Genomic DNA, 26,551 nt, shown 5'->3' with positions numbered 1-26,551 from the left:
TTGTAATAGATTACTCGTTGTAGTAAAGATAAAATGGACGGTTAAATCTTTTGACTATCTCATCATGTGGGCCCTACTGGGTGAGGATACATGCTGGTTCCTATGTCGCGACGGACGAAAAACGAACTGGAAACAAGGTCCAACGGAGGGAGGGAAACAATATGGTAGAAGCGGTAGAATAGAGTACAACTGCTCGCTTTCTTCCTGCCGTACACGCGGCATGCTATACTATTATTTAGAGCCGTTCATCTTCTTTTAACCAATGTATAATGGAGATTTTTTTTTTAATATTACATTGATTACATCTTACCACTACTATCAAAATGATGGTTGTATCCTGAGTTGTTTGACAGTAGAGATTGAGAGGTGATGTCTTTTGAAATTTGAATCATGTATTGTGAATCTGTGATGCTTAATGGACTCCTTGGATATATGATCCAGATTGATGGGCATGTATACGGTAGATAGAGAGAGATACACTGGATTCTGCTTCGATCGGCTGCACCAGACAGCATCACTTTGTGCCTGAATATTTTTGAATATTTCTGGATCTTGGCGTGGGCTCTTGGCCAATCAGGACAAAGAAACGTGATGCATGACGCTCAAATAGGATTGCGTACTGAATTACTCAGTACGCTCTTATCGTACTGAGTAAACTCCGTTGGGCCCACAGTGAATGTATGTGGTTTATCCACGCCGTCCATCCGTTTTCCCAGCTCATTTAAGGAGTTGAGACCAAAATTGAAACATATCCAAAGCTGAAGGTAACCATACCACAGGAAACAGTTGTAATAATGATTTCCACCGTTGAAACTTTGCTGGGCCCCACAGTGATGTTTATTTGTCATCCAACCTGTTCATAATATCAAAAAATATGGATGAAAAGTAAAACACAAATATAAACTTAATCCAAAACTTCTGTAGCCCTCAAGATTTTGTCAACGGTAGATGTTCAATTCACACTGTTTCCAATGGTGTGGTTCGTTTGTGAGTTATATATGCTTTATTTTTGAGCTCAGGCCCTAAATTTATTCGCTAAAATGGATGGAATGAGTGGATAAAATATATAAATCATGGTGGACCCCACAGAGTGGGCCCACAGAGATGTCCCACTAAACCAGCGATGGGAGAGCGGTGGCCGGGACTGTGTGGGCCCACAGAGATGTCCATGATAAATCTACTCCGTCCATCTGTTTTGAAAGACCACAGTAGGCCGAGATTCTAAAAATCAAGTAGATCCAAACTCATGTGAGCTATACTACAGGATTGAACGCCTGGAGGTGACAAAAGTTTTATACTCCGGTGAAATTTGTTCCTAGGGTTTAACTGAGTGGTAATAATTCTATGAACGGTTTGGATGGCATATAAACATCCTAGTCAGCTCCAGGAAGGTTTGGTTTCAACGGTGGATGATGTTGTTGCGTACCTGAGTTTTGGATCTGCTTGTTTTTAGAATACTGTATCTGTGTGTGCAATCTGCTCCGTCAGCGATTGTGTGGGGTTCACAGATATGTCCGTGACAAATCCACTCTGTCCATATGCTTTGAAAGACTACAATAAGACAGGATTCCAAAAATCAGGCAGATCCAAACTCAAGTGAGCCACACCAACAAAATAGCAAGAACAATAACATTCATCATCGTTGAAACCTTTCTAGAACTGACTATGATGTTTATATGACATCCAAACCGTTACTGTTCATCCTATTGTCGCCAATTCCTATGAAAGTCGATCAAAATGAGCTAAGTGTGATCTAACATGATGTATTTGGAGATTTGTGGGAATATACATAGAGTATTCTACGATGGTAGAGCTGGAGAATAACCAGCAATGCCACGACATCCATTAAATGGTCGATTGAAGAACAGTCGTTTAGAAGTAGTTATACGACAGGTGAAGGAATCGAAGCAAAAAAGTCCATGTAATATTAAACAATTAGAAGAACGATTAGGAACATGGGAAGCATCTAGATAGCCAAGGTAAGGCTATAAATAGCAAGGAAATTCACCAACAAGCTAATAGTGGGGATGGCTAATAATGAAGTGTGAACTGACAGTGAGACATACTAACAAGCTAACAAAAAAAAAAAAGCAAGGAAATTTAACGGTAAGATTTTGTTTCATACCAACCCAATCAAATTCAATATTATCATTCAATTACCCGTCATTTACTCTCCTTAGTGTGATCATTTTACCATCTCCTTAAGTCCGTTACATTTCTTAGTGTAATCATTTACTTTTTGTCTGTTGCTTACGTTCCATAGTGTAATCCGTAGTGTTAATCAAGTGGTTGATAATCAATAAGTAGATGACTTTTCTTATCATCGTAGATTTCCGATGATGGCTAAATCATCACATATGCCTTTTAGTTCTTTAATATAATCAAATAAGAGTTGACATACCCATTGGTACGAGTTGCAATCTTTGTTCCAAATAGAACTCTCGTTCTTGTGAGTCCCAAGCAAAGGCATCATTAAGTGTCATCCATACGTCCTTCACAGTGTCTGTTGGAATATTTGGTTGAATTAAATAGACTATTAAAATCGAGAACCAAAAAAGAAAATAAGATTTGAGAAAGAGGACTTATAGAATTGATTGAGGCGTGAATGAATCACTCGGCTTGAAATCAAATTTGCTCTCCTTAGACAACGTCCCAAGTCCAACAGGTTTCCAGAGCAATTGACCTCCAAGATACAATGACTATAACCCGGTCCCAGCGGTACACTCATTGTACACGGGCTCAAACCACTTGCAGTTTAATCCAAAAGTGCTGAGTTGACTTAGCAATGAACTCAGCAATCAAAATGCTTAAAACAGAATATCAGAGAGTGTTTTATAAGAGAGAAGGATTTTCGTATTTGCAAACATAAATCGGAAGTCTTTATATAGATTTTGAAGTGGTGCATAAGCATCCTTTACAAAGGGTTAGGTCCGTTGGGTTTAAATCCAACAGATGCGACCAACCGGAACGGACATACCTCTCTAGTTTAAAACGAAAAGGCGCATGTGCGAGTACACTCTCGCAAATAAAGTCTCACGAGTACCCATACACACACCCCCATGCGAGTACACTCGAACCCGCACCCGCTCCCACGCCTAGCCCAGCCCGTCCCGTCGTGTTGCGTCGGGTCGCGTACGCGCACATGGACACGGACTCAGACTCAGCACAACACGGCACGACATGGCTCAGCTGGGCGCGGGCAGGCGTGTGGTCAATGGCATAAATTAGAGTTATTAACATAGCCCCCTAAATGGGGCTCAAGCCCAAGGCAAAAATCCTATCTTATATACAAGAGGTTTACTTTGTCAAATCCGATATGGGACAAAACCCACAAACTAAAAACACCAAAATTTTCAAATGTGGAGGGAAATTGAAAATTCGAAAATAAAATTTTTAATAGTTATTTTGAAACAAGATACAACAATCCCCGACATGTTTCAAAATAAAAACTCTTTCGGGTTAAAGCGTAATAGTTGTGCAATGATATCGATGTCACCATAGACTTGAACCGACATTAGAGTAAGCAAGATAAGTCTATAGGAATCAGGTGACACCATAGTCTTGAACCTTAATCCTTTTAATGTAAATCGCAAGTACATGTCACTCATACAACTCTTCCTCTGCAAGTAATTTTACGATTTGGTGTGTTTCGGTCATACACCATTACCTGAATTTCATGAGTGCTCTAAAGAATTCACCTATATTCTCATAAGAAGCGGCCTCCACCTCCACACCCATATAGGTGAATTTCATCAAGTGTATGCAACAACTGTATACACCACCAAATATATGACTATGGATCCATTAAAAGTTCTAAAAACTCATCATTCAGCATTGCTGCTCACACTGCACACATAGAAGGGGCTCATATAACTCAATGCAATCGTCTACCTCATATCTTGTTGTTTACTTATTGAACCTATCTCATGAGATCTCCATTTGTATAGGTTGGGTTGTCGACACTGGCAACTTATATATTAGGCTCAACCTCATTCCCTTCGATGTATCATTGATTAACCTTTTAAATAGTCCTTTGGTCAGAGGATCTACCAGATTCTTTTCTGACCTCATAAAGTCAATAGATATGACTCCATCACGTAACATGTGTTTCACTATGTTGTGTCTGAGTTTAATATGTATATTCTTTCCATTATGTATTTTACTCTTTGCTTTTGCTATAGCTGCTTAACAGTCACAATGAATAGACACGACCGATGCAGGCTTTGGCCACAATGGTATATCAGCTAAGAGATTTCTAAGCCACTTAGCTTCTGATATAGCCTTTTCTAAGGCAATAAACTCGAATTTCATAGTTGACTGAGCGATACATGTTTGCTTGGTAGACTTCCAAAAGATTGCTCCTCCACCCAAAGTGAAGACATATCCACTAGTGAATTTTGTCTCATCTGAATCACTAATCTACTTAGCATCATTGTATCCTTCTAATACAACAGGAAAACCACTATAATATAAACCATAGGCCATACTGCCTTTTAGGTATCTCAAAATCCTAGACAAGACATTCCAATGCTCTTTTCCAGGGTTATGTGTATATCTACTTAGCCTTCCTACTGCAAAAGCTATATCTGGTCTAGTGCAGTTTGTTAGATACATGAGGCTACCAATTATTCTGGAATACTCTAATTGAGACATATTATTTCCTGTATTTTTCATGAGAATCACACTGTAATTATAAGGAGTACTGATAGGTAAACAGTTAAAATAGTTAAACTTTCTCAATAACTTCTCAACGTAATGAGATTGAGATAATATAATAATGCCATCTTTCCTAATTACTTCAATACTTAAGATTACACTAGCCTCTCCTAAATCTTTCATGTCAAATTTAGATGACAAGAATTTATTAGTTACAATAACTAATTTAATATTAGTTTAACAAATAAGCATGTCATCAACATAAAGGCATATAATAACATAATCATTTTCAAAAATTTTACTATATACATATCTATCTACATCATTTATATGATAACCATTTGATTTTAAAGCACCATCAAATTTTTCATGCCATTATTTAGGAGTCTGTTTTAAATCATATAGTGATTTAATTAGTTTACATACTTTATTTTCTTTACCTAATATCTTATAACTCTCAGGTTGCTCTATATATATTTCTTCTTCTAAGTCTCTGTGAACAGCGAAAATCGGCGCCCACGCTCTCTTGGCGAAATTGTTATGGTTATCGTTGTGAGGGTGATTGGGCTGATTTGGATTGATGACGTTGTGTTGGAGCCGCCACTAGCTGCTTAATCTCATAATCCTGCAATTGGCTAGAACCCGCGGAATATACAAGGTTGATGAAATCCGAGGACTCTCCTACCTTAGATTGACTCCTGGTCTGCGATCCGGGATTCTGAGTAAGGGACCTCGGTTACAAAGAGAGAAGGTGTTAGGCACCCTCTCTGCCCGTACAACTTGTACAGCCTCTACTTAATGTGGTGAACAAATCTCAAGGGATGAATGATATGGTCGGATTAGAACTAGGCACACGTGGAAAGATCTGAGATTTCGGCAAACCATAGAACATATGTCCAGCAATGTGTCTAGAAAGCAGATGTGATGATGCTTATACCAAAATGAAGAAAAGTGAACTAGATTACTAAGAATTTCTGATGTGACAGGATCCGATGTACGACAAGTCACAGGCATACATTCACTAGACATCTAGAAGAGCAGGGGGGTTGAGAAGGGAATAAATGTCATGATGAATGCTTTGTATGTAAAATGAAATGATCTTTGGCTTGCTCTTGAGATGACTAGAACATGGAGTACACCATGGCTAATCTGGGCTAGACTAAAGGGTTGAGATGGTTGAGGTGAGGCTAAGAAGTGGCTGAAAAATCAGGACTTTGGGGCTTGGGAGCTCCTTCTCACCCTCACTCTCTTTCTCTCTTTCTCTCTCTCTCTCTCCCTTGGTTTGGTGTCCTGAAATGTGAAGGGGAGAGGGCTATTTATAGCCTTCTCCAATGGCATTACTATAATTATTGGGTTTGAGAGGGTTAAAAGCTGATGTGGCAGCTTGTGAGTGGTTGAGGAGAGAGGAACGCCATGTGGCGCACTCTCATTAGCTCTTGAGGTTGGTAAAGTGGTAAATAGTGAAGGCAGGATGAGTAATTCCACATGAAAGTTGACTTTCGGGCACAGAGACAGCTGTTGCTCGAAGGACACGTGTCCGGCGAGCGGAGGTAATCGGATTACCGCCGACGGTAGTCCGACTACCATCGGCGGTAGTCCGACTACCGCCCAAGCTGGGTTTGGTCCGAAACTTGTGTGGCTGGCTCCGCGCACGTTTTTTGAGAGGAAGCGGTAGTTTGACTACCGCCGAAGGTAGTCAAACTACCACTCGGGTACAGTTTCTCTCGAAATTTGGTCGGTGGATCCTTTTTTGGGGTCCTGAGAGCGGAACAAAATCCATTTTAGATATTTGACTTGAAAATCACTCAAAATTAGCTCGATTGTGACCTGAAAATGGCCCGTGAAATGGGTTGATTATGGGTGAAGGTTTGAGTATGCTTTGGCTTGAATGATAGCTTGTGATGGCTCAGATTTGGTTGAGGTTTGGATCACAGTCCTCGGATTGTCCTAGCTTTCTTAAGATATTAACCTGGGTGGGGTGTCTATAGTCTCCATTTAGGAAAGTCGTCTTAATGTACATCTGGTGTACTACCAGTTTATATATGGAGGCTATCGCTATTAAGACCTTGATAGTTGTAATTCCAGTTACAGGGGAATATATATCAAAGTAATCTATTCCTTACTTTTGTTTAAAGCCTTTCGCTACCAACCTAGCCTTAAACTTATCAATAGTTCCATCTGGTTTTAGTTTCTTTCTAAAGATCCATTTACAGCCTATTGGTTTGTTTTCAGGTGGTAGGTCTACAAGTTTCCAAGTGTTATTATATATAATAGATCTCAACTTATCATGTATTGCTTCCTTCTAAAAGGTTGTATCTGGAGAGTTAATTGCTTCTGTATAGGCCGTAGGATCATCTTCTACTAAAAAGGTGAAAAAGTCATCTCCTAGGTTAGTTTTTTTTCTAACTCTAGTACTTTTTCTTGGTTGTATCTCTTCTGCTACTTGCTCGCAATAGATGCGATATCTGATTCATTAACTTCCTCTATTCCTATAGATTTAGATTTTATAGTGAATACGTTCTCAAAGAACTCTGCATCCCTGGCTTCTATAATTGTATTAGGATCTAGAATATTATCATTAGATTTTAAAACTAAAAACCTGTAGGCTACACTATTTTGTGCGTAACCTATAAATACACAGTCAGTCGCTTTAGGATCTAATTTTCTTTTCTTAATTTCAGGTAATTCTACTTTAGCAAGACACCCCCACATTTTAATATATTTATAAGTAGGAACATGATTCTTCTAAAGTTCATGAGGTGTTTGTTCAGAAGATTTAGAAGGAATTCTATTTAGGATATAACACGCAGATAGAATCGCTTCTCCCTACATATTTGAGGGTAAGCCTGAACTATTTAACATAGCATTCATCATCTCCTTAAGAATTCTATTTTTACGTTTTGCTATTCCGTTTTGTTCTGCTGTATGAGGAGCTGTAGTTTCATGAACTATTCCACTCTTTTCACATAATTCTCTAAATTGAGAAGATTCATATTCACCTTCTCTATCCGTTCTAAGTCTTTTAATTTTTATATTTAATTGATTTTCAACTTCAATTTTATATTTAGAAAAAGCATCTAAAGCTTTATCTTTGTCCCCTAACAGATAGATTTTAATGAACTTAGAGTAGTTATCTACAAAAGTTATGTAATATATTTTTTCACCTCTAGACATGTGATTTCTAAAATCACCTAAGTCACTGTGTATCAATTCTAATAGAACAGATGATCTTTCTATTCATTTAAAGGATTTTCTAATGAATTTTGATTCTACACATGTTTCACATTTATCGAATTCTTCATTAGATATATTAGGTAATAAACTTAATCTTTTCATTTTCTTCGAAGATACTACATTCACATGACCTAATTTACTATGCCATAGATAAAAAGGTTTAACGATATAAACAAAACTAGATGTCTTCTTATTATTATAATTGGATACATTTACAATGAATAAACCATCGCTACAGTATCCCTTACCAATAAAAGTTCTATTCTTAGTAATTACAAGCTTATCTGAATCAAATACTAACTTGAATCAGCCTTATTGAGGAGCGAACCAGAGACTAAGTTTCTTCTAATGTCGGACACATGTAGGACATCATTCAATAATAGTCTTCCCAGAAGTGAGTTTCAGAAGTACTTTCTCTTTCTCTACAACTGGAGATGTTCTAGCATTACCCATGAACATATGTTCATTATCTCCTGATACTTGGTAGGAGGTAAACATGCTACGATCTTTGCACACGTGCCTAGTTGCACCAGTGTCTAATACCCACTTCAAGTTGTTTATAAGAAAGACTTCAGATACCACAACTACTACCATGTCAGACTCATTGCCTGTTTCTGTAAAATTAGCTTGTGACTTATCTTTGTTTTTCTTAACCCTGTATGTTTTAATGTGATACCCAGACTTTCCACAGTTGTAGCAATTTTCCTTTTTCTTGAATTGATTGTTTGTATTCTTCTTTTTAAGCCTGTATTCATTTGCGTAATATTCAGGTTTGCCACAGTTATGATATTTGTCATTTTCTCTTATTATTTTTCTGACTTCATTCTAAAAGATTCGCCTTTGAATCTATTTCATTTCCATTTTCTTTTTGGTCCCTGATTCTATTGGTCTCCTCTATTCGTATGTGTACGATAGTAGTTTCCAAAGAAATATCGTTATTTTTATGTTTCATTCTATTCTTATATTCTTTCCAAGAGGGTGGTAACTTTTCTATTATTGCTCCTGACATAAACACTTCATCCAACTTAATTCCTTCAATTGATAGTTCGTGAATTAGATTTTGAAAATCATGAATCTGATTTATGACAGGTTTATCGTCTGTCATTTCATAATGAAAGAAATTAGCAATTGCATGTTTCTTAGCACTTGCATCTTCCAATATATACTTCTTTTCCAAAGCAGTTCATATGTTTTTAGTAGATTCATAAGAAGCATACGCGTCATATAGTTCGTTGGACAAAGAGTTTAGAATATAGTTTTTACAATTATTTTCATCTGCTACTTCGGTTTGATTTGCTGGATCTATAGTAAATGATTAAGATAGTATGTATGAAACTTTAAGGGTGGTCAATGCGAACATCAGTTTCTGTTTCCACTGTTTAAAGCATTGTCCAACGAACAGTTCGATTTTGGCTAACTCAGCAGAAGCATTTACTGTTACTGTAGCCATAGTCTATGTAATTCAACAATTTCGATTTCAAGATTGTTGGAATATTCGGTTGAATTAAATAGACTATTAAAATCGAGAATCAAAAAAGAAAATAAGATTTGAGAAAGAGGACTTATAGAATTGAGTTAAGGCGTGAATGAATCACTCGGCTTGAAATCAAATTTGCTCCCCTTGGACAGCGTCCCAAGTGCAACAGGTTTCCAGAGCAATCGACCTCCAGGATACAATGACTATGACCCGGTCACAGCGGTGCACTCACTGCACATGGGCTCGAACCACTTGCAGTTTAACCCGAAAGTGCTGAGTTGACTCAGCGACGAACTCAACAATCAAAATGCTTAAAATAGAATATCAGAGAGTATTTTATAAGGGAGAAGAATTTTCGTATTTGCAAACATAAATTGGAAGTCTTTATATAGACTCCGAAGTGGTGCATAAGCACCCTTTACAAAGGGTTAGGTCCGTTGGGTTTATACCCAACAGATGCGATCAATCGGAACGGACATACCTCTCTGGTTTAAGACGAAAAGGCGCAAGTGCGAGTACACTCTCGCAAATAAAGTCCTGCAAGTATCCATACACACACCCACACGAGTACACTCGCACCGCACCCACACCCACACCCGCTCCCACGCCCAGCCCAGCCCGTCCCGTTGTGCACACGCACACGGCACGGCTCGGCTCGGCGCGCGTGTGTCGTCAATGACATAGATTCGAGCTGTTGACATAGCCCCCCTACATGCCCCGTGAATGGGGGTCAAGCCCAAGGCAAAAAGCCTATCTTATATACAAGAATATTTACTTTGTTAAGTCCGATGTATAACAAAACTCATAAACTAAAAACACCAAAATTTTCAAATGTGGAGGGAAAACGAAAATTTGAAAATTCAAATTTTTAATAGTTATTTTGAAACAAAATACAACAGTGTCCAATCCAATGACGATGCTAAGGGTGTATTCATTGTGGGTGCATGTGATCCGCCCCTGTAGCAATTTGTCTGAGCGTCTCTAAGCCAACAACTCTTGGTTGATGATCTCTTGACCAGCGGTTGACAAACCATCCGGGGCGACTCTCATCTCAAGCAGTGCTATAGCTTCTCCATTGATAAAACTCATCATGACTTGGCTCTCAATCAAGCCAAGAATAAATAATAATTTTATTTTTTTAAAAAAAAGAAGGAAAAATCAACAAACAAAAGGGGAGAGAGAGTGGAAAAAATGAGGTCCACCCTAGCATAAATGAAAGTTTCTTATCACAGCGTAAGCTACTTAGACTATTCCTTGAAGCATCATTCAACCGTTCTTATAAATTGGCGGCAGCAACTTCATTTGCTGGGTTGAAAATGCAGTTGCTTAACATGATTAACATGTGAAAGAGTAACTAGGCCATCTCTTTATGGCAAAATGAATTGCCTCTCATTGTGATCCCCCAACAATCTCATACATACTGGAAAACCAAGCCATTCATCGACATCCTTCTGTAATGGGGCAAACCAAAATCTGGCCTCTGTTACTGTATGGTCAAATATTAATGTTACACATGTTAACCCTCCAACAACAAGATGCCTTGTGACCATTTGGGTGCTATGGCTCAAAAGTAGTTATTTTGGCACCAATTTGAGCACCAAGAAGGTTGAGATCCCATCTTTGTGGAACTGTCTGGTGAACCTAATAGCTGCTCTATATCGAATTAATAATCTCAAAATCAGTCACATGATTAGCATTACAACAAGAATTGTATCTGAATTACAACACATCTTTCCAGCAATCGCGCAGCAGAATTGCCTGCTTGATATCAATATTAGTTGGAAAATTGTACAAAACCATCAGCTTCCTCAGATCACCGCATCCCAAGTTACATCTTCTGAAGCCTGATGACCTCCAGCAGCATCAAAATGGGCCAAAGAAGCTTCCTTGCATTTGGGATTGAATGAAGGTAACCCACTTGGCAAAAACATGGTTTCTGCTCACTTCGAGTGTTCCACTCACTAATCTGCTATATTTGAAAATGTCATCTGTCAAGAAAGTAATGTATCCTCCTCATTGTTCTTAACACTGTCTTCTCCATATTCCATTTCAATCACACTTCTCTCCTTTACGTATAATTCATTTGATTCAGATAACTGCACTTGAGCATACACTCCCCCTACAGGAGCATTGTCCGATGTGACCTGCTGCATCTCTGATTCTATTAATGAGTCCATCCGGGCTCGCTCCCTATCTCTTGGGTAGGTGCAGTAGAGGAAGGAGTAGATGAAACAACATAGTGCCATTGGAAGTCCTATCGCAGTGTAGAGAGCCTTGGCCAATGACACAGCATTCTCTCTATCAATCTCAACTTCAACACCCTCACTTGATCCCTTAGGAACTGGTTTATAACCATAAACACGCTGAGTCAGAAGGCCAACGACAGGGGGAGCAAACGACGCCAGTATGGACTCAAAAGATCGATCCAGTGCATAGATGCTTGTCCTTGATTTCTCAGGGACTATCTCTGCGAATATTGGACTGCATACACCATCAGACGTCAGTTTTCTTTTCGAAGAATAAGGATAACAAGATGTAACCATGATTTATGGGGTACCAGTTTTAGAAAATGCATTAGGAGATCATGACAAAAGCTACTTCATCTTCGTCAATCTATTTAAATAATGGGAGCGATCTAGCGATAAACCTATCATAATAGCTAACTCAATCTCAGTATACATGGCACAAACATACAACATTTGGACTGCTCAACTTTTGGGCCCTGTTGTGGATGGGCCATATCCTGAAAACCACAATGGTTGGATGATCTTAGCCACCAACCAGAAGATTACTTTGACCTTCAAATGTCAAATGTTGGTAGGCATTGTTATTTGAACTTCCATCAGTAATGATAAAAATCCTCCATATGGCCAATTGGCCTAGAAGATGGGACACCCTACATTTGTGCCACATGCACACTTGATAACTCAGTTACAAGTTGTTGCACATGAAAAAGACAACAACACAATGTTACAGTGCCTTATAAATGTGGTGAAGAGTGAAGATATCTAATGATTTCAGTGTCATCAGCCACAAAGCCCTGCTCACTCCCTAGGGAAGTGACAGAGTCATTCATGATTTGTGCTTCTTAATGGGGCCCACACACCTATGCATTGGACGGGTCTTACAATATCACTCCCTGTTGATCCTATTAGATTAATGGGCAGTTTGCTGAACATAATAGAGAATACTCTTGTAATTTAGGTGAAATTTGCTCGGCGCACATGCGTGTGTAATAAAGTCATGTACATGCGACACACGTGCCAGCATGGCACATAGGTGCGAGATCTAATCCATCCATCAGGTTGGTCCTATCTTTTATATGTTAACCAAAAACAAATCTGAACAATCAGCATGTGGGCTCAATATTGGAAACAGGTGGATTGGTTAGAAAACTTAAGCCAAGTTTTTCAGTGCTGTACTTTGTTTTGGAAACTGTGTCCCACCTGACCAATAGACAACCTGATTCTTGGGCTAGGGCATCAATATAGTGGTTTCCTTTCTGGTGGATGGAAGGGATCTTAGAGCTATCCCACCATGCCGGCACATGTGGGGGATGTACATAAGCTTTATTGCACCTGCCTGTGCTCATAGCAGAGCTCAATTTAGGTTGTAGTAGGATGCACAAAAGGGAGTTGACACTATGGTCAATACATTGTTCGCTTGTGTGCTCTTGAAAGCCAATTAGGTTACTCATAATCTATCACACCACATTGATTATCTTATGCATAATGATTAGTTGCTCTCATTCTATTGAACCTGCATCCTAAGGGTTATGTGATCATGACAATTTCCAACAGATCCACATTGCACGTGTGGTAAGGATAGTTTGTTCATCTAAAGAAAAAGATTGGTGCTCAGATGTGGTGGAGCTCATCTTGTTAGTGCACCATTTCATCTATAGGTTCAACGAATTGAATGCCGTCAACTACACCAATGCAACCTTCCAAAATGATACCTGCTTGAAGTCTACTTCTGGATACATCTTTATGCTTGGTGGAGGACTTAAGAATTGGAGGAATCTCGAGCAAAACTGTATTGACTGAACCATGGCAACAGAGTATGTTGCAGCTAGCAAAGCTAAAAAGTTGCATAGTTAAGGAAATTCCTAAGAAAGCTGTAGGTGGTGCGACCACTAGTGTGCCTATCACATTGTTTTGTGACAATGATGCCGCAGTTGCTCAAGACAAGGATCCACACAATCACAGATGGGCGACACACATTCAATGCAAGTAACTAACCTCTAGTGCATGATATTATGAAGCATGGAGAATCACTAAGGTTGAATCGGCTAATAACTTGATGAAGCATGGAGAATCACTAAGGTTGAATCGGCTAATAACTTGATGGACCCTATGTCTAAGGGACTAACTAAAAGCATGTTGAAAACATGGGTTTGCTTTTAGGAAAATGGGAGTTGTAGTTTTGTCATTTGTGTGCCCTTGAAAGCCAATCAGGTCGCTGACAGCCTATAAAACTACAAGGCGTATGTTTGTTAGTGATCACAATTAAGTTTAATTGCTCTTATTCCAATAAATCTCAATCTTAGGGGTTACATGATCAACACATACGTTGATTAACTTCAATGAGTCCCTGGTAACATAATAGCAAATCCATTGCACTGGTTCGGTCAATGACACTAAGAAACTTGGCCTTGCAGCTCCTTGACATCAGAAATGAGTAGGAAGCTGTTGACATACTTGGGCACGCATCAAGGTTGCCATGGTACTAATGACTGTTCAACAGTGACAAGTTAAGCCAGGGCAAGTTAGAGACAAGTGATCATATTAGTACATGTGAGTGCATAACAAGTTCAGTTGGCACATCAGATAGGACCAGTTTAGTTGGTTCGAGCAAAAACCTCAGACACCCCCGTCTGCCTGCTGTGTATAGTATTCTTCTCTACATCAAGTCATATCCCGTTAAGGGTATCTTCTTCTCAGCCAAGAGCAGTTTACTAAAAGAGTTACAAATATACGGAATGGGGTGGATCTAGTGGTGACAGGAAACCAATAATAGGAATTCATCAGAGACAATTTAGTCACGGAGGAGTGAAATACAATATCCAGTGTCAAGATCAACTAGAAGAGAAGCCATGGCATCTGAAATGTATGGCACAAGCCCTTCAAATTGCAACAAACACAAAGATAACAAAAATGGAAGTAAACAACCCAAGTAATCCATATTCACCACAAACTCTCCAGTGGAGTTGCACCAGCAAGATCAACCTATGAAAATTGTAGAATAGGTTGTGATGCTCTTCCCTTAGTATTAGATGCAGGGTCAAGGGTTTGTTATGGAGTTATTTTCTATTATACCTAGACACTTCAAAATAGGTAACTATCAATATGGTGGTACACCTGTTGTTCAGTTTGGTTATGAGAGTAATAAGTTCCAACTTCCAAGAAATAAGTATTCAGTTGAAATGAAGGTATGATGGATCTGTGAAATTATCATGAGCATCTTCAAAATAGGTAACCTATCACTTCATATTCTCCCAAGTTACAAACGTGTATTCAGTTGTTCAGTTTGGTTAATGAGAATGGTAAGTTGGTAAGTTTCACCCCTAAACCTCTAGCAAAATTCACCAGTAACAATGGGCATATACTTGTCCGTTTTCAAATGGGGATTTGATTGTCACTCTACACAAAAAATAAAAATAAATAGCAAACCAAAAACATGCTGCTTGCTACTCAAGATCTGATTCCACAACCAGCGTGCTAGTACAACAATCATGCCACGTACAGTATATGGACTGACATAGTAAGGTTATCCCCATTCTTTCATGAAAAATCCATTGGTGCTTTGGCAATTTCCCATAGAGAAATGAGAATGGGATTCATGCTAGTTCATTTCAAGCGACCAGTAGCTCCATGTGGCATAACATGCAAGATTAAAGCTGATCATCAGAGGTGCCCCACTGTGTATGGTTAGATGCCAATTGCCCAAAAATAAGGCCGGTTCACTCATCTGGTGGGTCACAAATGTACGTTGAATGTGGATCATTGGCAGTATCTCTTAATTGTTCATTTATTTTGTACATGTGGACCATAGAGTAAAAAGATTCATATCTTTTCAGTCAGGAAATCTGTTTGATGGGGCCCACTAACGAGCAGCTTGGATCTCACAAATTGTTCCATGTGGTACATGTGGCCCACACTCCTTGAAATGGGACTAAGAGGACTCCCATTAGCAGAGTTGTTTATATGATCTGCATTTCATGGGAAAAGGAACTAAAAGTAGGGATTGGTATAGAAGCATACTTGTTTGTAGCAGGAGCGTTCCATGATATGCACAATCCCATGATGAACAAGACTAAACCATGCATAAATCCTGTCGAGGGATCATCTGGTAACACTAGCAACAGTAGTGCTGCCAATGGGATAGCTGAACCTGAGCTTATTTGTGACAGAACTATCCTGCCAGAGTTCGGGTAACGCTTGGAAAGGATATCTCCCATCTTACCTCCAAACAATCCTCCAAGTGAACCGGCAATGACAAATAAGCTCATCAGGAATGCCGTTTCTTTGTGAGAGAAGCCAATGAGCTCTAACCACATTGGTGCAAATGACAAAGCTGACCACGGGAATGACCCAGATACACCCTGCGCTATGATGATCTGGAAAGATGGGATTTTGATAACAGACTTCGCTTCTTGTGCCAGGTCCTTCACTTCCAACCAGAAGGATTTTCTTGGAATGGGATCAGTACTTTTACTAGAGCCATCGGAAAAGCGTGGGTCATTGGCAAAGAGGCGGACCAAAATCCCAACTATAATTCTGACCAATGCAACTAGATGGAAAGAAATTCTCCATCCAGGGATCCCCATGAATGTTGTTGAAGCTAATAGAACAGAGAAGAGGCCACCGATGATAGAACCAAAGTTTGCTGTTAGCTGTAGCCATCCAAATGCAATACCACGGTTGCCGTCATCGGTTGAGTCTGCAACAAGTGATTGAATAGCAGGTGTGACTATGGCAAGCCCAATTCCATTCAGGGATCTTGATAACGCTATCTGTATAATGACACAAGACAACTTGATTGAGGATAAAAGTACATAGTGTCCAAAGCAAAGGACATAGGAGCTCAGATGCAGGACAATTAACCACTTGCTCTAAAAGCTTGAACCAATAGAGCATGGCGAATCAATCCCTTTATCTCATAGCCCAGGCCCCACATCCCATGGGTTAGGACATCGGCCGAACCCCCCTCATGGGCCCCACTTCACATGGGTTCCGCTTCACATGGGTGGGGCCCGCCTCATACGGGCCGCCCATCCCAAGTGTGCCCCTGCATCCCACAGGGCACCCCACTTAAGCCCGGTGTGAAAATACCCCTGCATTAAGCTCCATTGTTCCCACATTTTAATTCTTACGTTTCAATAAATTCAAATGCATAAGGTTGCATCAGAATGCACTAATGAATTGAACTGCAATAACTAGTTCAACAGGAGAAAAAATCATAATCGTAATTTGTAATTACCTCCTTAGTACTCATACGGAAGAAATAGCCCCTCAAATTGTAGTTATATTGATTTCAATCCAATTTGGAAGTCATATAATTGTGGTTTGGAGCCTAGTCCCTCAACGTGGATACAAAGACAAGTACCGGAGCTTGGTCATTTCCACTCTAGGGCCAGTTTGGATAAGAGAATTCTATGGTAAAAGAAATCAAGTCTACGATGATTAGGGAATCCTTTTCCACAATGTTGGAAATGTCTCGAAATCCCTTTACCACAATTCCCTTGTAAGACAGCATGCTGTTTGGATAGATGGGTTCCTAAAAGCAATCATAAGGCTCACCCACATTTACAATTCTTTGGCACAAGAAACAAGGTGAACATTGTAATCCAGGATTCAACACGCCATCCAAATAGGACTACTAATTTTGGAATCCTACTTTCTGTAGTAAGAATGGAAATAATCACACATAATCATTGCAATTTCCATATCCAATCTTTGGATTCATTGCAATCCAATCATAGTAGAATTGTAATCATTTCAGTTGTGATTTCTTTTACCAAGAAATTCTCTAACCCAAACAGATCCTTATTGAACTAGTTCATGCAATTCAATTCAATATTGTATCAACGAGCAGCCTAACATATAACCACAAGAGCTTTTTAAATTTGACAGTATTGTGTGTGTCATGCCACTTGATTGTTAGCATGAGCTGATTATGCTTAAAGCTATAAGAAAGAAAAAGAGAGATAACACAATGTACTGAATTTTGAACTCGTCTTAAGATTAACAGTTAAAACAGGGAAGCATATTCTAAAAAAAGCTATCTCATTGAAGCATCCACCACCTATATCGAGAATGTGAGGTACCTGGGTGGCAGGTTATTCTTTCTATAAGAAGTTGCAGCATAGAAGAATTTGAAATTTGGGTATGCACTCTTCAGTTCTGGAAGGTATCACAGCTCGCAAATGAATATGAAGAAATTCTTAGAAGGAAGGTAATATCATGGAGTCAAAAATCTAGAAGGAGATAAAAATACCGCTTATTTTCACAAAGCAGCCAACCTATGAAGAAATTCAATTCCATTGCAAAACTAATAAATGGAGGCCTTTCCAGAAAAGGCATCCAACCGTTGGACTGGAAATGGACAGCTGATGCAAAATTCAGCTCGCAAAATTAGCGGAGGACCAGACAGCAATAGACATGGCTCATGACCCATCATATTGAGGGTCCCAATTGGAAGACACACCTTTGCCATTTTTATCGTGGGTCTCACCTGTCATAGTTACATTTCTCAAACAACTAGGACAATCTACTCAACATTTTGGAAAATTTTGAGCTCACTACCCTAGGAAAATTTGAGCCATTCCACAGAAGACTTAGATCAAATACCTAATCTACAAATTCATTTAAAAATAAAAAATAATAAAAATAATTAATTAATTTTTTTTTTTTTTTTAAAGAAAACAGATAGCACCATTCATCAAGAAAGGAGATCCGATCTCATAGCATTGAGCATTGGATCGGAATCATTGGACTGCTGATTTGAGCGAACTGAATCGGAATGGAGTGGAATTAACTACTGGGGAATGGAGAGGGAGAGAGACCTGGAAGTAAGTGGAGGAGACACCGACGAGGAACGTCGCAGCGGCCCATAAGAAGGCGCCGAGGGCAATGACGTGGGCACGGTTCTGGTGGATGGAGAGGTAGGCAGCGAGGGGGTAGCAAGACGATTGGACGATGGATCGGAAGAGGGTGAGAGAGCCGAGGCCCGTTGGATCGGTGTGTAGAGCGGCCCCCACCTCTTTGTAGACGCCAGGAAGGAGGGCCTCGTCAGCTCTCTCCATGATTCCCGCCAAATTCACCAATATCAACGTAATCGTTTCTTCTTTCATCTCCTCTCTTACGCTCTTCCGCCTTTTGCTTTGATAGATTTTGGAAGAGAGAGAGAGAGAGAGAGAGAGAGAGAGAGAGGCTCTCTACTTCTCTACCTCTCTACCTCTCTTCTCAAGCTTTTTCGGGTTTTGCGTGGGGTTGACTGAAACGAAAGTGTCATGACTCAGAATCTCGCCTCTGTCGCCCCTAACTGGGGCCCATATGCTGACTGTTCAAATGATCGGAGCCGTCCATGTTGTGGAACACATCTATAAGGACTACTGCTGAAAAGCTAAGCTTGATGGATGGTTGTACCATCACAGCATTACTATATGTAGATGAGGTTTAAATCTATGAAATCAAAATTTGTAATGGCTCGCATTCAACTCTAGAAATCGAACGATACTTTCATAACTGAAGGGTGATTGTCGTGTAATAGATTACTCGAGGTAGTAAAGAGAAAATGGACGGTTGAATCATTTGAATATCTCATCGTGTGGGCCCTAGTGGGTGACGAAACATGCTGTATTCTATGTCGCGACGCACGTAAAACGAACGGCAAGGTCAAAGGGAGGAAAAGGGTAATTTCCAATTGTACGACCCATATATGGGCCACCAACCTTTTTAAACCCACTTGCTTTTTACCTGCCAAGAATAAGCCCCAGCTGTACGGCCCCATTTCTCAGGTCGAAAATGCCGCGGATCACCTTGTGCTCGAAGACGTGCGCTGATGCGCCTCGAACTCCGAGTTGTACGAACGGTTCAAAAGATATCAAAGTCACATGGGCCCCACAGTTATGTATTTATTATATCCACAACATTCATCCATATTTCGAGATCATTTTGGAGCATTATCAAAAAAAAAAAAAAAACATATCCAAAGATCAACCGGACCACACCACATAGCCGCCGAAAAATTGATTTTCACCGTTAAAAATTTTTAGGGCCCACCATAACATTTATTTTCCACCCAATCTATTCAGAAGGTCACAAAGACCTGGATGAAGAGGAAAAACAAATTTCATAATGATCCAAAACTTCTGTGACCCCTAAAAGGATTTCAATGGTAGAAGTTTAATCATCCACTGCTTTTGTACAGTGTGGTCCACTTGATAGCTATATCTATTTAATTTTTTGTATCAAGCCTTAACTCGAGTTCACCAAATAGATGGACGGTTTGGATATAACATATATCTCATAATGGGACCCACAAAAGCGGTGGGGATCACAAGGAAAAAAAAGGTAAGTGCGTCGACCGGGAAAGTAGCTACGGATTATAACTGTAGCCATAACCGTAGTGCTGCGGCGGTGTAACAGCTGCGCATTTCAGCTAGTGAAGGTCGACCGGGTCAGTAGCTACGGATTATAACCGTAGCATTGATCATTGCGTTAGGAATTGCTACGTTTTAGCTACGGTTATAATCCGTAGCCATTGATCGGAGACCGCATCAACTTGTCTCGCTAGCTTCTTTTTTTTTCCCTATTGTAATCCCCACAACTTTTTGTGGGTCCCATTATGAAGTATGTGTTATATCCAAACCGTTCATCTATTTGGCGAACTCGTATTAAAGCTTGAGACCAAAAATAAGATAGATCTAGCTATCAAGTGGACCACACAATAAAAGGCAGTGCATGATCGAACGTCTACCATTGAAACACTTTTAGGGATCACAGAAGTTTTGGATCATTATGAAATTTATTTTTTTCCTCTTCATCCAGGTCTTCGTGACCTTATGAATAGATTGGATGGAAAATAAATGTTATGGTGACCATGAAATGAAGAGGATTGACTGTGAAATGCATAAAAATGACTGTGAAGTGAAGGGGAATCGTCGAGATTGACTATGAAATGCATGGAATTGACCGTGAAGTGATGGGGAATCGCTAAAATTGACCATAAAATGAATAGAAATGACCGTGAAGTGAAGGTATTGACCGTGAAATGCATGGAATTGACCGTGAAGTGATGGGGAATCGACGGAATTGATTGTGAAATGAATGGAAATGACCGTGAAATGAAGGGAATTGACCATGAAATGCATGAAAATGACTTTGAATCCAAACAGAATTGCCCAAAATGATCGTGAAATGCATGGAAATGACTGTGAAGTGAAGCGAATTGAACGTGAAATGCATGAAAATAACCATGAAATGAAGGGAATTGACCGTGAAATGCATGGAAACAACCATGAATCCAAACGGAATTGCTGGAAATGACCATGAAATGCATGGAAATGACCGTGAAGTGAAGCGAATTGACTGTGAAATGCATGGAAATGACCGTGAAGTGAAGAGAATTGGCCGTGAAATGCATGAAAATGACTGTGAATGCAGACGAAAATGCCAGAAATGACCGTGAAATGCATGGAAATGACTGTGAAGTGAAGCGAATTGACCATGAAATGCGTGGAAATGACCGTGAAGTGAAGGGAATTGACCGTGAAATTCATGGAAATGACCATGAATCCAAACGGAATCACCGAAATTGATTGTGAAATGCATGAAAATGACTATGAAGTGAAGCAAATTGACCATGAAGTGTGTGGAAACGACCGTGAAGTGAAGGGAATTGACTGTGAAATGTATGGAAATGATCATGAATGCAAACGGAATTGTCGAAAATGACCGTAAAATGCATGGAAATGACCATGAATGCAAACAGAATTGTCGAAAATGACCGTAAAATGCATGGAAATGACCGTGAAGTGAAGCGAATTGACCGTGAAATGCATGGAAATGACCGTGAAGTGAAGGGAATTGACCATGAAATGCATGAAAATGACCGTAAAGTGAAGCGAATTGATCGTGAAATGCGTGGAAACGACCATGAAGTGAAGGGAAATGACCGTGAATGCAAACAGAATTGTCGAAAATGACCGTGAAATGCATGGAAATGACTGTGAAGTGACGCGAATTGACCATGAAATGCGTGAAAATGACCATGAAGTGAATGGAATTGACCGTGAAATACATGGAAATGACCGTGAATCCAAACGGAATCACCGGAATTGACTGTGAAATGCATGGAAATGATCGTGAAGTGAAGCAAATTGACCGTGAAATGCGTGGAAACGACTGTGAAGTGAAGGGAATTGACTGTGAAATGCATGGAAATGACTGTGAAGTGAAGTGAATTGACTGTCAAATGCGTGGAAATGACTATGAAGTGAAGAAAATTTACCGTGAATCCAAACGGAATCGTCAAAATTAACCGTGAAATGCATGGAAATGACCGTGAAGTGAAGCAAATTGACCGTGAAATGCGTGGAAACGACCATAAAGTGAAGAGAATTGACCGTGAAATGCATGGAAATGACCGTGAATGCAAACGAAATTGCCAAAAATGACCGTGAAATGCATGGAAATGACCGTGAAGTGAAGCGAATTGACCGTGAAATGCTTGGAGACGACCGTGAAATAAAGGGAATTGACCGTGAAATGCTTGGAAATGACCGTGAATGCAAACGGAATTGTCGAAAATGACCGTGAAATGCATAGAAATGACCGTGAATGCAAACAGAATTGCCGAAAATGACCGTGAAGTGAAGCGAATTGACCGTGAAATGCGTGAAAACGACCATGAAGTGAAGGGAATTGACCATGAAATGCATGGAAATGACCGTGAAGTGAAGCGAATTGACCGTCAAATGCGTGGAAATGATCGTGAAATGAAGGGAATTAATCGTGAAATGCATGGAAATGACCGTGAATGCAAACGGAATTGTCAAAAATGACCGTGAAGTGAAGCGAATTGACCGTGAAATGCGTGGAAATGACCGTGAATCCAAACGGAATCGCCGGAATGGACCGTGAAATGCATGGAAATGACCGTGAAGTGAAGCGAATTGGCCGTGAAATGCGTGTAAATGACCATGAAGTGAAGGGAATTGACCGTGAAATGCATGAAAATGACTGTGAATCCAAATGGAATCACCGGAATTGACTGTGAAATGCATGGAAATGATCGTGAATCCAAATGGAATCACCGGAAATGACCGTGAAATGAATGAAAATGACCGTGAAGTGAAGCGAATTGACCGTGAAATGCATTGAATTGACCGTGAAGTGAAGGGAATTGACCGTGATATGCATGGAATTAACAGTTAAGTGAAGGGAATTGACCGGGAAATGCACGGAATTGACTGTGAAGTGAAGGGAATTGACCATGAAATGAATTGAATTGACCGTGAAGTGAAGGGGAATCACCGGAATTGACCGTGAAATGCATGGAATTGACCATGAAATGCACGGAATTGACCGTGAAGTAAAGGGAATTGACCATTAAGTGAAGGGAAATCGTCGGAATTGACCGTGAAATGCATGAAATTGACCGTTAAATGAAGGGAATTGACCGTGAAATGCATGTAATTGACCGTGAAGTGAAGAGAATTTACCGTGAATTGCATGGAATTGACCGTGAAGTGAAGGGGAATCGCCAGGATTGACCGTGAAATGCATGGAATTGATTGCAAAGTAAATGAAATGAATGAAATTGACCCCGAACTAAATGAAATTGATCGCGAAATGAACGAAATGGATTTTCAACCATTGACCTGATGGAATCTTGGAAAATAACCAGGTTGGTTGGCTAAAGTAGCTTCTCCTACCCCAAAATCATACAAGGTATGTCAAGTAACTAATTTTGGTTTAGAAGATATTCTTGTTAAATAAATAAAGAAAGAAATGAAAAAAAGAGAGAAATTTTTTTTATATGCTTATATATACATATTTATATAAATATGTATTAGAGAAGAATGTAGGTAGAATAAAGTTCTCATGTAATAAAAAAAAGAAGTGCATCCATAAAATAGCCTGACCCGGTCGACCGGGTCCTAACCTGGTCAACCCCAACTCGCCGTCTCATTGCTTACTGGTTGCTCAATGGCTGCGGTTATCACTACGGTTATAATCCGTAGCCATAGGTAGTCCCAGCTTTCAGAAATTGCTTTTTTAAAAGGCAGGACCATTTTCGTAATGTGAAAAGCTGTCCACGCGTCCGGGGAGCATTCTTAGGAGGTAAAAAGCAAGTATGCCGAAAAAGGCTGGTGGCCCATAAATGGGTCGTACAGTTGGAAAATTCTCGGAGGGAAACAATAACAATGTGGTAGAAGCGATAGAACGGAGTATAATAGCTCGCTTTCTTCTTACCGTACACGTGGCAGGTTATACTATCATTTAGAACTGTTCATCAACTTTTAACCAATGTATAAAGTATATTTTTTTGGTATTATATTGATTTTCATCCTACCACCATCTATGTAAATGATGGTTGTAAACTGAGATGTTTGACGGTAGAGATTGGGAGGATGAAAGTTTAGAAAAGTAATAAATGGGATTTCCTGATGATGTCTTTTGATATTTGAATCATGTATCGTGATGCATAATAGGTCCCTTGGATATATGATCGAGATTGATGCATATTCCGGGTATTTGTACGGTAGATAGATAGAGAGAGATATACACTTCGATCGGCTGCACCAGAAAACATCTCGTTATGCCTGGATTTTGGGATCTTGCGGTGGGCTTCTGGCCAATCACGACAGAGAAACGTGATGAATGCACGCTTGGACCGATTTCCGTCGCGGTCGGGAAAGAAGCAATCCGCTTCCAAGACTTAGCAGCGACCCGGAACCAGGAATGTGGGGATGCGGATGGCGTCCTGCCCCAGCCCAGCTTTGAGTGGTCACCGTGATGCATGGGGTCTTATCCACATCGTTCATCTATTTTTTTTTTAAAGGATATAATCCCAAACATGAGGCAGATTCAAGGATCAAGTCGACCACATCAAAGGAAACAGCGGTGATAATGATTCTCACCGTTGAAACTTTTCTAAGGTCCACCGTGATATTTATTTTCCCTCCAACCTATTCATAAAATTACAAAGACATGGATGAAGAAAAAACACAAATATCAGCTCCATCCAAAACTTCCGTGGCCCCCAAGAAGTTTTCAACCGTAAGAGTTTAATCCCCATTGTGTAGGCCGCATATGTTTTGAATATACCTTAATTTTGTGATTATATTCTAAAGTGATAGGAAAAAATGGATGGATGGTGTGGATAAGACCCACACATCACGGTGGCCACTCAAAGCTACTGTAGAGGACGCAATCCGCGTCCACAATGTAGATGGACAGTGTGGTTATTCAAAATTTCCATTTTTTAATCTTAATTTTTTTTTTCAAAACTTTTAACAAAATCTTATATTTGTTATCAAAATTTTCAGTTTTTAGATTCTTAAGTGTTTTTTTCAAAATCTCAAATTTTTCCCAAAATCTAATTTTTTTTCCAAACTTATCAATTTATTCAAAAGTCTCCAAAATTTCAAGATGTCAAATTTTCTTTTCAAAAGCACCATTTTGTTATCAACTTTTATTTTATTTTTTCCAAAATGATTATTTTCTGTCAAAATTTTGGTGCTTTTTTAAATCTCTTTTTTCCCTTCAAAATCTCAATTTTCTCTAACATTTTTTATTTTTTTTCTCAATTTTCCTTTTCAACTCAGTTTTTTTTGTCAAAATCTTGATTTTTTAATCTCATTTTATTTTCAAAATTTCTATTCTTTCAAACTTCACTATTTAATTTAATTTTTTTTTCAAACTTGTTAGATCTTATCGAATTTCTCAAATTTTTTTTTTAATACAAAATCTCAATTTCTTTTTCTAAATATATATTTTTTCAAATTTGTCAAAATTTTTACAAAATTTTTTAATCTTTTCAATTTTCTTTTTCAAAATATTTTTTTTTTCTAAGTTGTCAACTTATATTCAATTTTCTTATTTTTTTTCAAAATCTAGATTTTTATTAAATCACGATTTTTTTAAAAATATCAATTTTTCTCAAACATTGTTAATTATTTTTTAAAATTTTCTCAATGATTTTTTTTTTCAAAATCATAAAAAATTGTAACATTCTCAATTTTCTTTTTCAAAATGTCATATATTAAAATCTCAAATTTTTTAAAATCTTGATTTTTAATAAAATACAGAGGATGTAGAGTGAGGTTTTTAATGTGATATTGCAAAGCATTTAAATATTAGTTTTAAAGAAAAAAATACTTGTAACTTCCAATCAATTGATATAAAAACAAAACAAAAAATTATTGCATTCAATCAATTGATACAAAAATAATTTTAAATACAATTAAAACACTGAAATTCTATTAAAAAACACTTATTAGACTACAATAAAACACAAAATTTTCACCGTATTCAAAAAAATATATATATAAAAAAATAAAAAATGCACGAAGGGAAAAATCCAATTTACGACGGACCATAGTCCGTCGCAAAATCAAAATCCGTCGCTAAAAGTTTGTTGGGTTTTTTGGGTGGTACCATGTGAAAGATTAGACATTTTCCTTTAGCGACAGACTATATCCGTCCTTAAACTAGGCATTTTTTTTTTTTTTTATTTGTTAGAGAAATCACTCATCAACAAACCTAATAATCATAAATGAAAGCAACACTAAATTTGCGTAAAGCATACTACAAATGTTGAATCTAAAACCCATAGTCACCACAATCAACAAATGTTGAATCTAAAACCCATAGTCACCACAATCAGTGATTGAGATCCACTCAATCACATCCACGTAACTAGTGGATAAGGTATAAATGATTTTCTAGGGTAAAGACTCCAACAAATCAACACAATTACAAAGAAATGCAGGTGAGGCAACAGAGCCATGAAGAGGACTGAGAAAGTCAATTGATAATGACCACATTCCATATATACGTGTGGCGTACCTGATGCTCGAAAATAATTGATTTTTAGGCCAGTGCATGATCACGGTGGCCTATAGCTGATGAGTAGCAATGATTCTGCATGCCTATGTCATCTTCCCTTGTG

At 38.9% G+C, this 26,551-nt stretch overlaps 1 protein-coding gene across 1 annotated transcript; it reads right to left on the bottom strand.

Moving 5' to 3' along the window:
• Positions 1 to 11,003: 11,003 nt before the first annotated feature.
• On the bottom strand, positions 11,004 to 18,795 carry LOC131233199 (uncharacterized). The gene is made up of 3 exons (XM_058229833.1): positions 18,435 to 18,795; positions 15,631 to 16,382; positions 11,004 to 11,848 (listed from the first exon to the last, which is right to left on the bottom strand). Exons 1-3 carry the CDS (start codon positions 18,720 to 18,722, stop codon positions 11,359 to 11,361), a joined length of 1,530 nt encoding a protein of 509 aa, XP_058085816.1. The 5' UTR covers positions 18,723 to 18,795; the 3' UTR covers positions 11,004 to 11,358.
• Positions 18,796 to 26,551: the final 7,756 nt, after the last annotated feature.

Source organism: Magnolia sinica, chromosome 2, assembly GCF_029962835.1.
Source record: "Magnolia sinica isolate HGM2019 chromosome 2, MsV1, whole genome shotgun sequence".
Classification (NCBI taxonomy): domain Eukaryota; kingdom Viridiplantae; phylum Streptophyta; class Magnoliopsida; order Magnoliales; family Magnoliaceae; genus Magnolia; species Magnolia sinica.
The sequence above is the reverse complement of the archived record's forward strand: the minus strand, read 5'-3'. Positions and strand labels throughout refer to the sequence as shown.

What these genes read in the sequence shown, in the direction of transcription:
- LOC131233199 (XM_058229833.1), bottom strand. Translation starts at nt 18,722, where the DNA reads ATGAAAGAAGAAACGATTACGTTGATATTGGTGAATTTGGCGGGAATC. An exon ending in TCTCCTCCACTTACTTCCAG is followed by an intron (nt 16,383 to 18,434) that starts GTCTCTCTCCCT and finishes GTCATTATACAG; the next exon opens with ATAGCGTTATCAAGATCCCT. An exon ending in AACGCTCCTGCTACAAACAA is followed by an intron (nt 11,849 to 15,630) that starts GTATGCTTCTAT and finishes TGGTGTATGCAG; the next exon opens with TCCAATATTCGCAGAGATAG.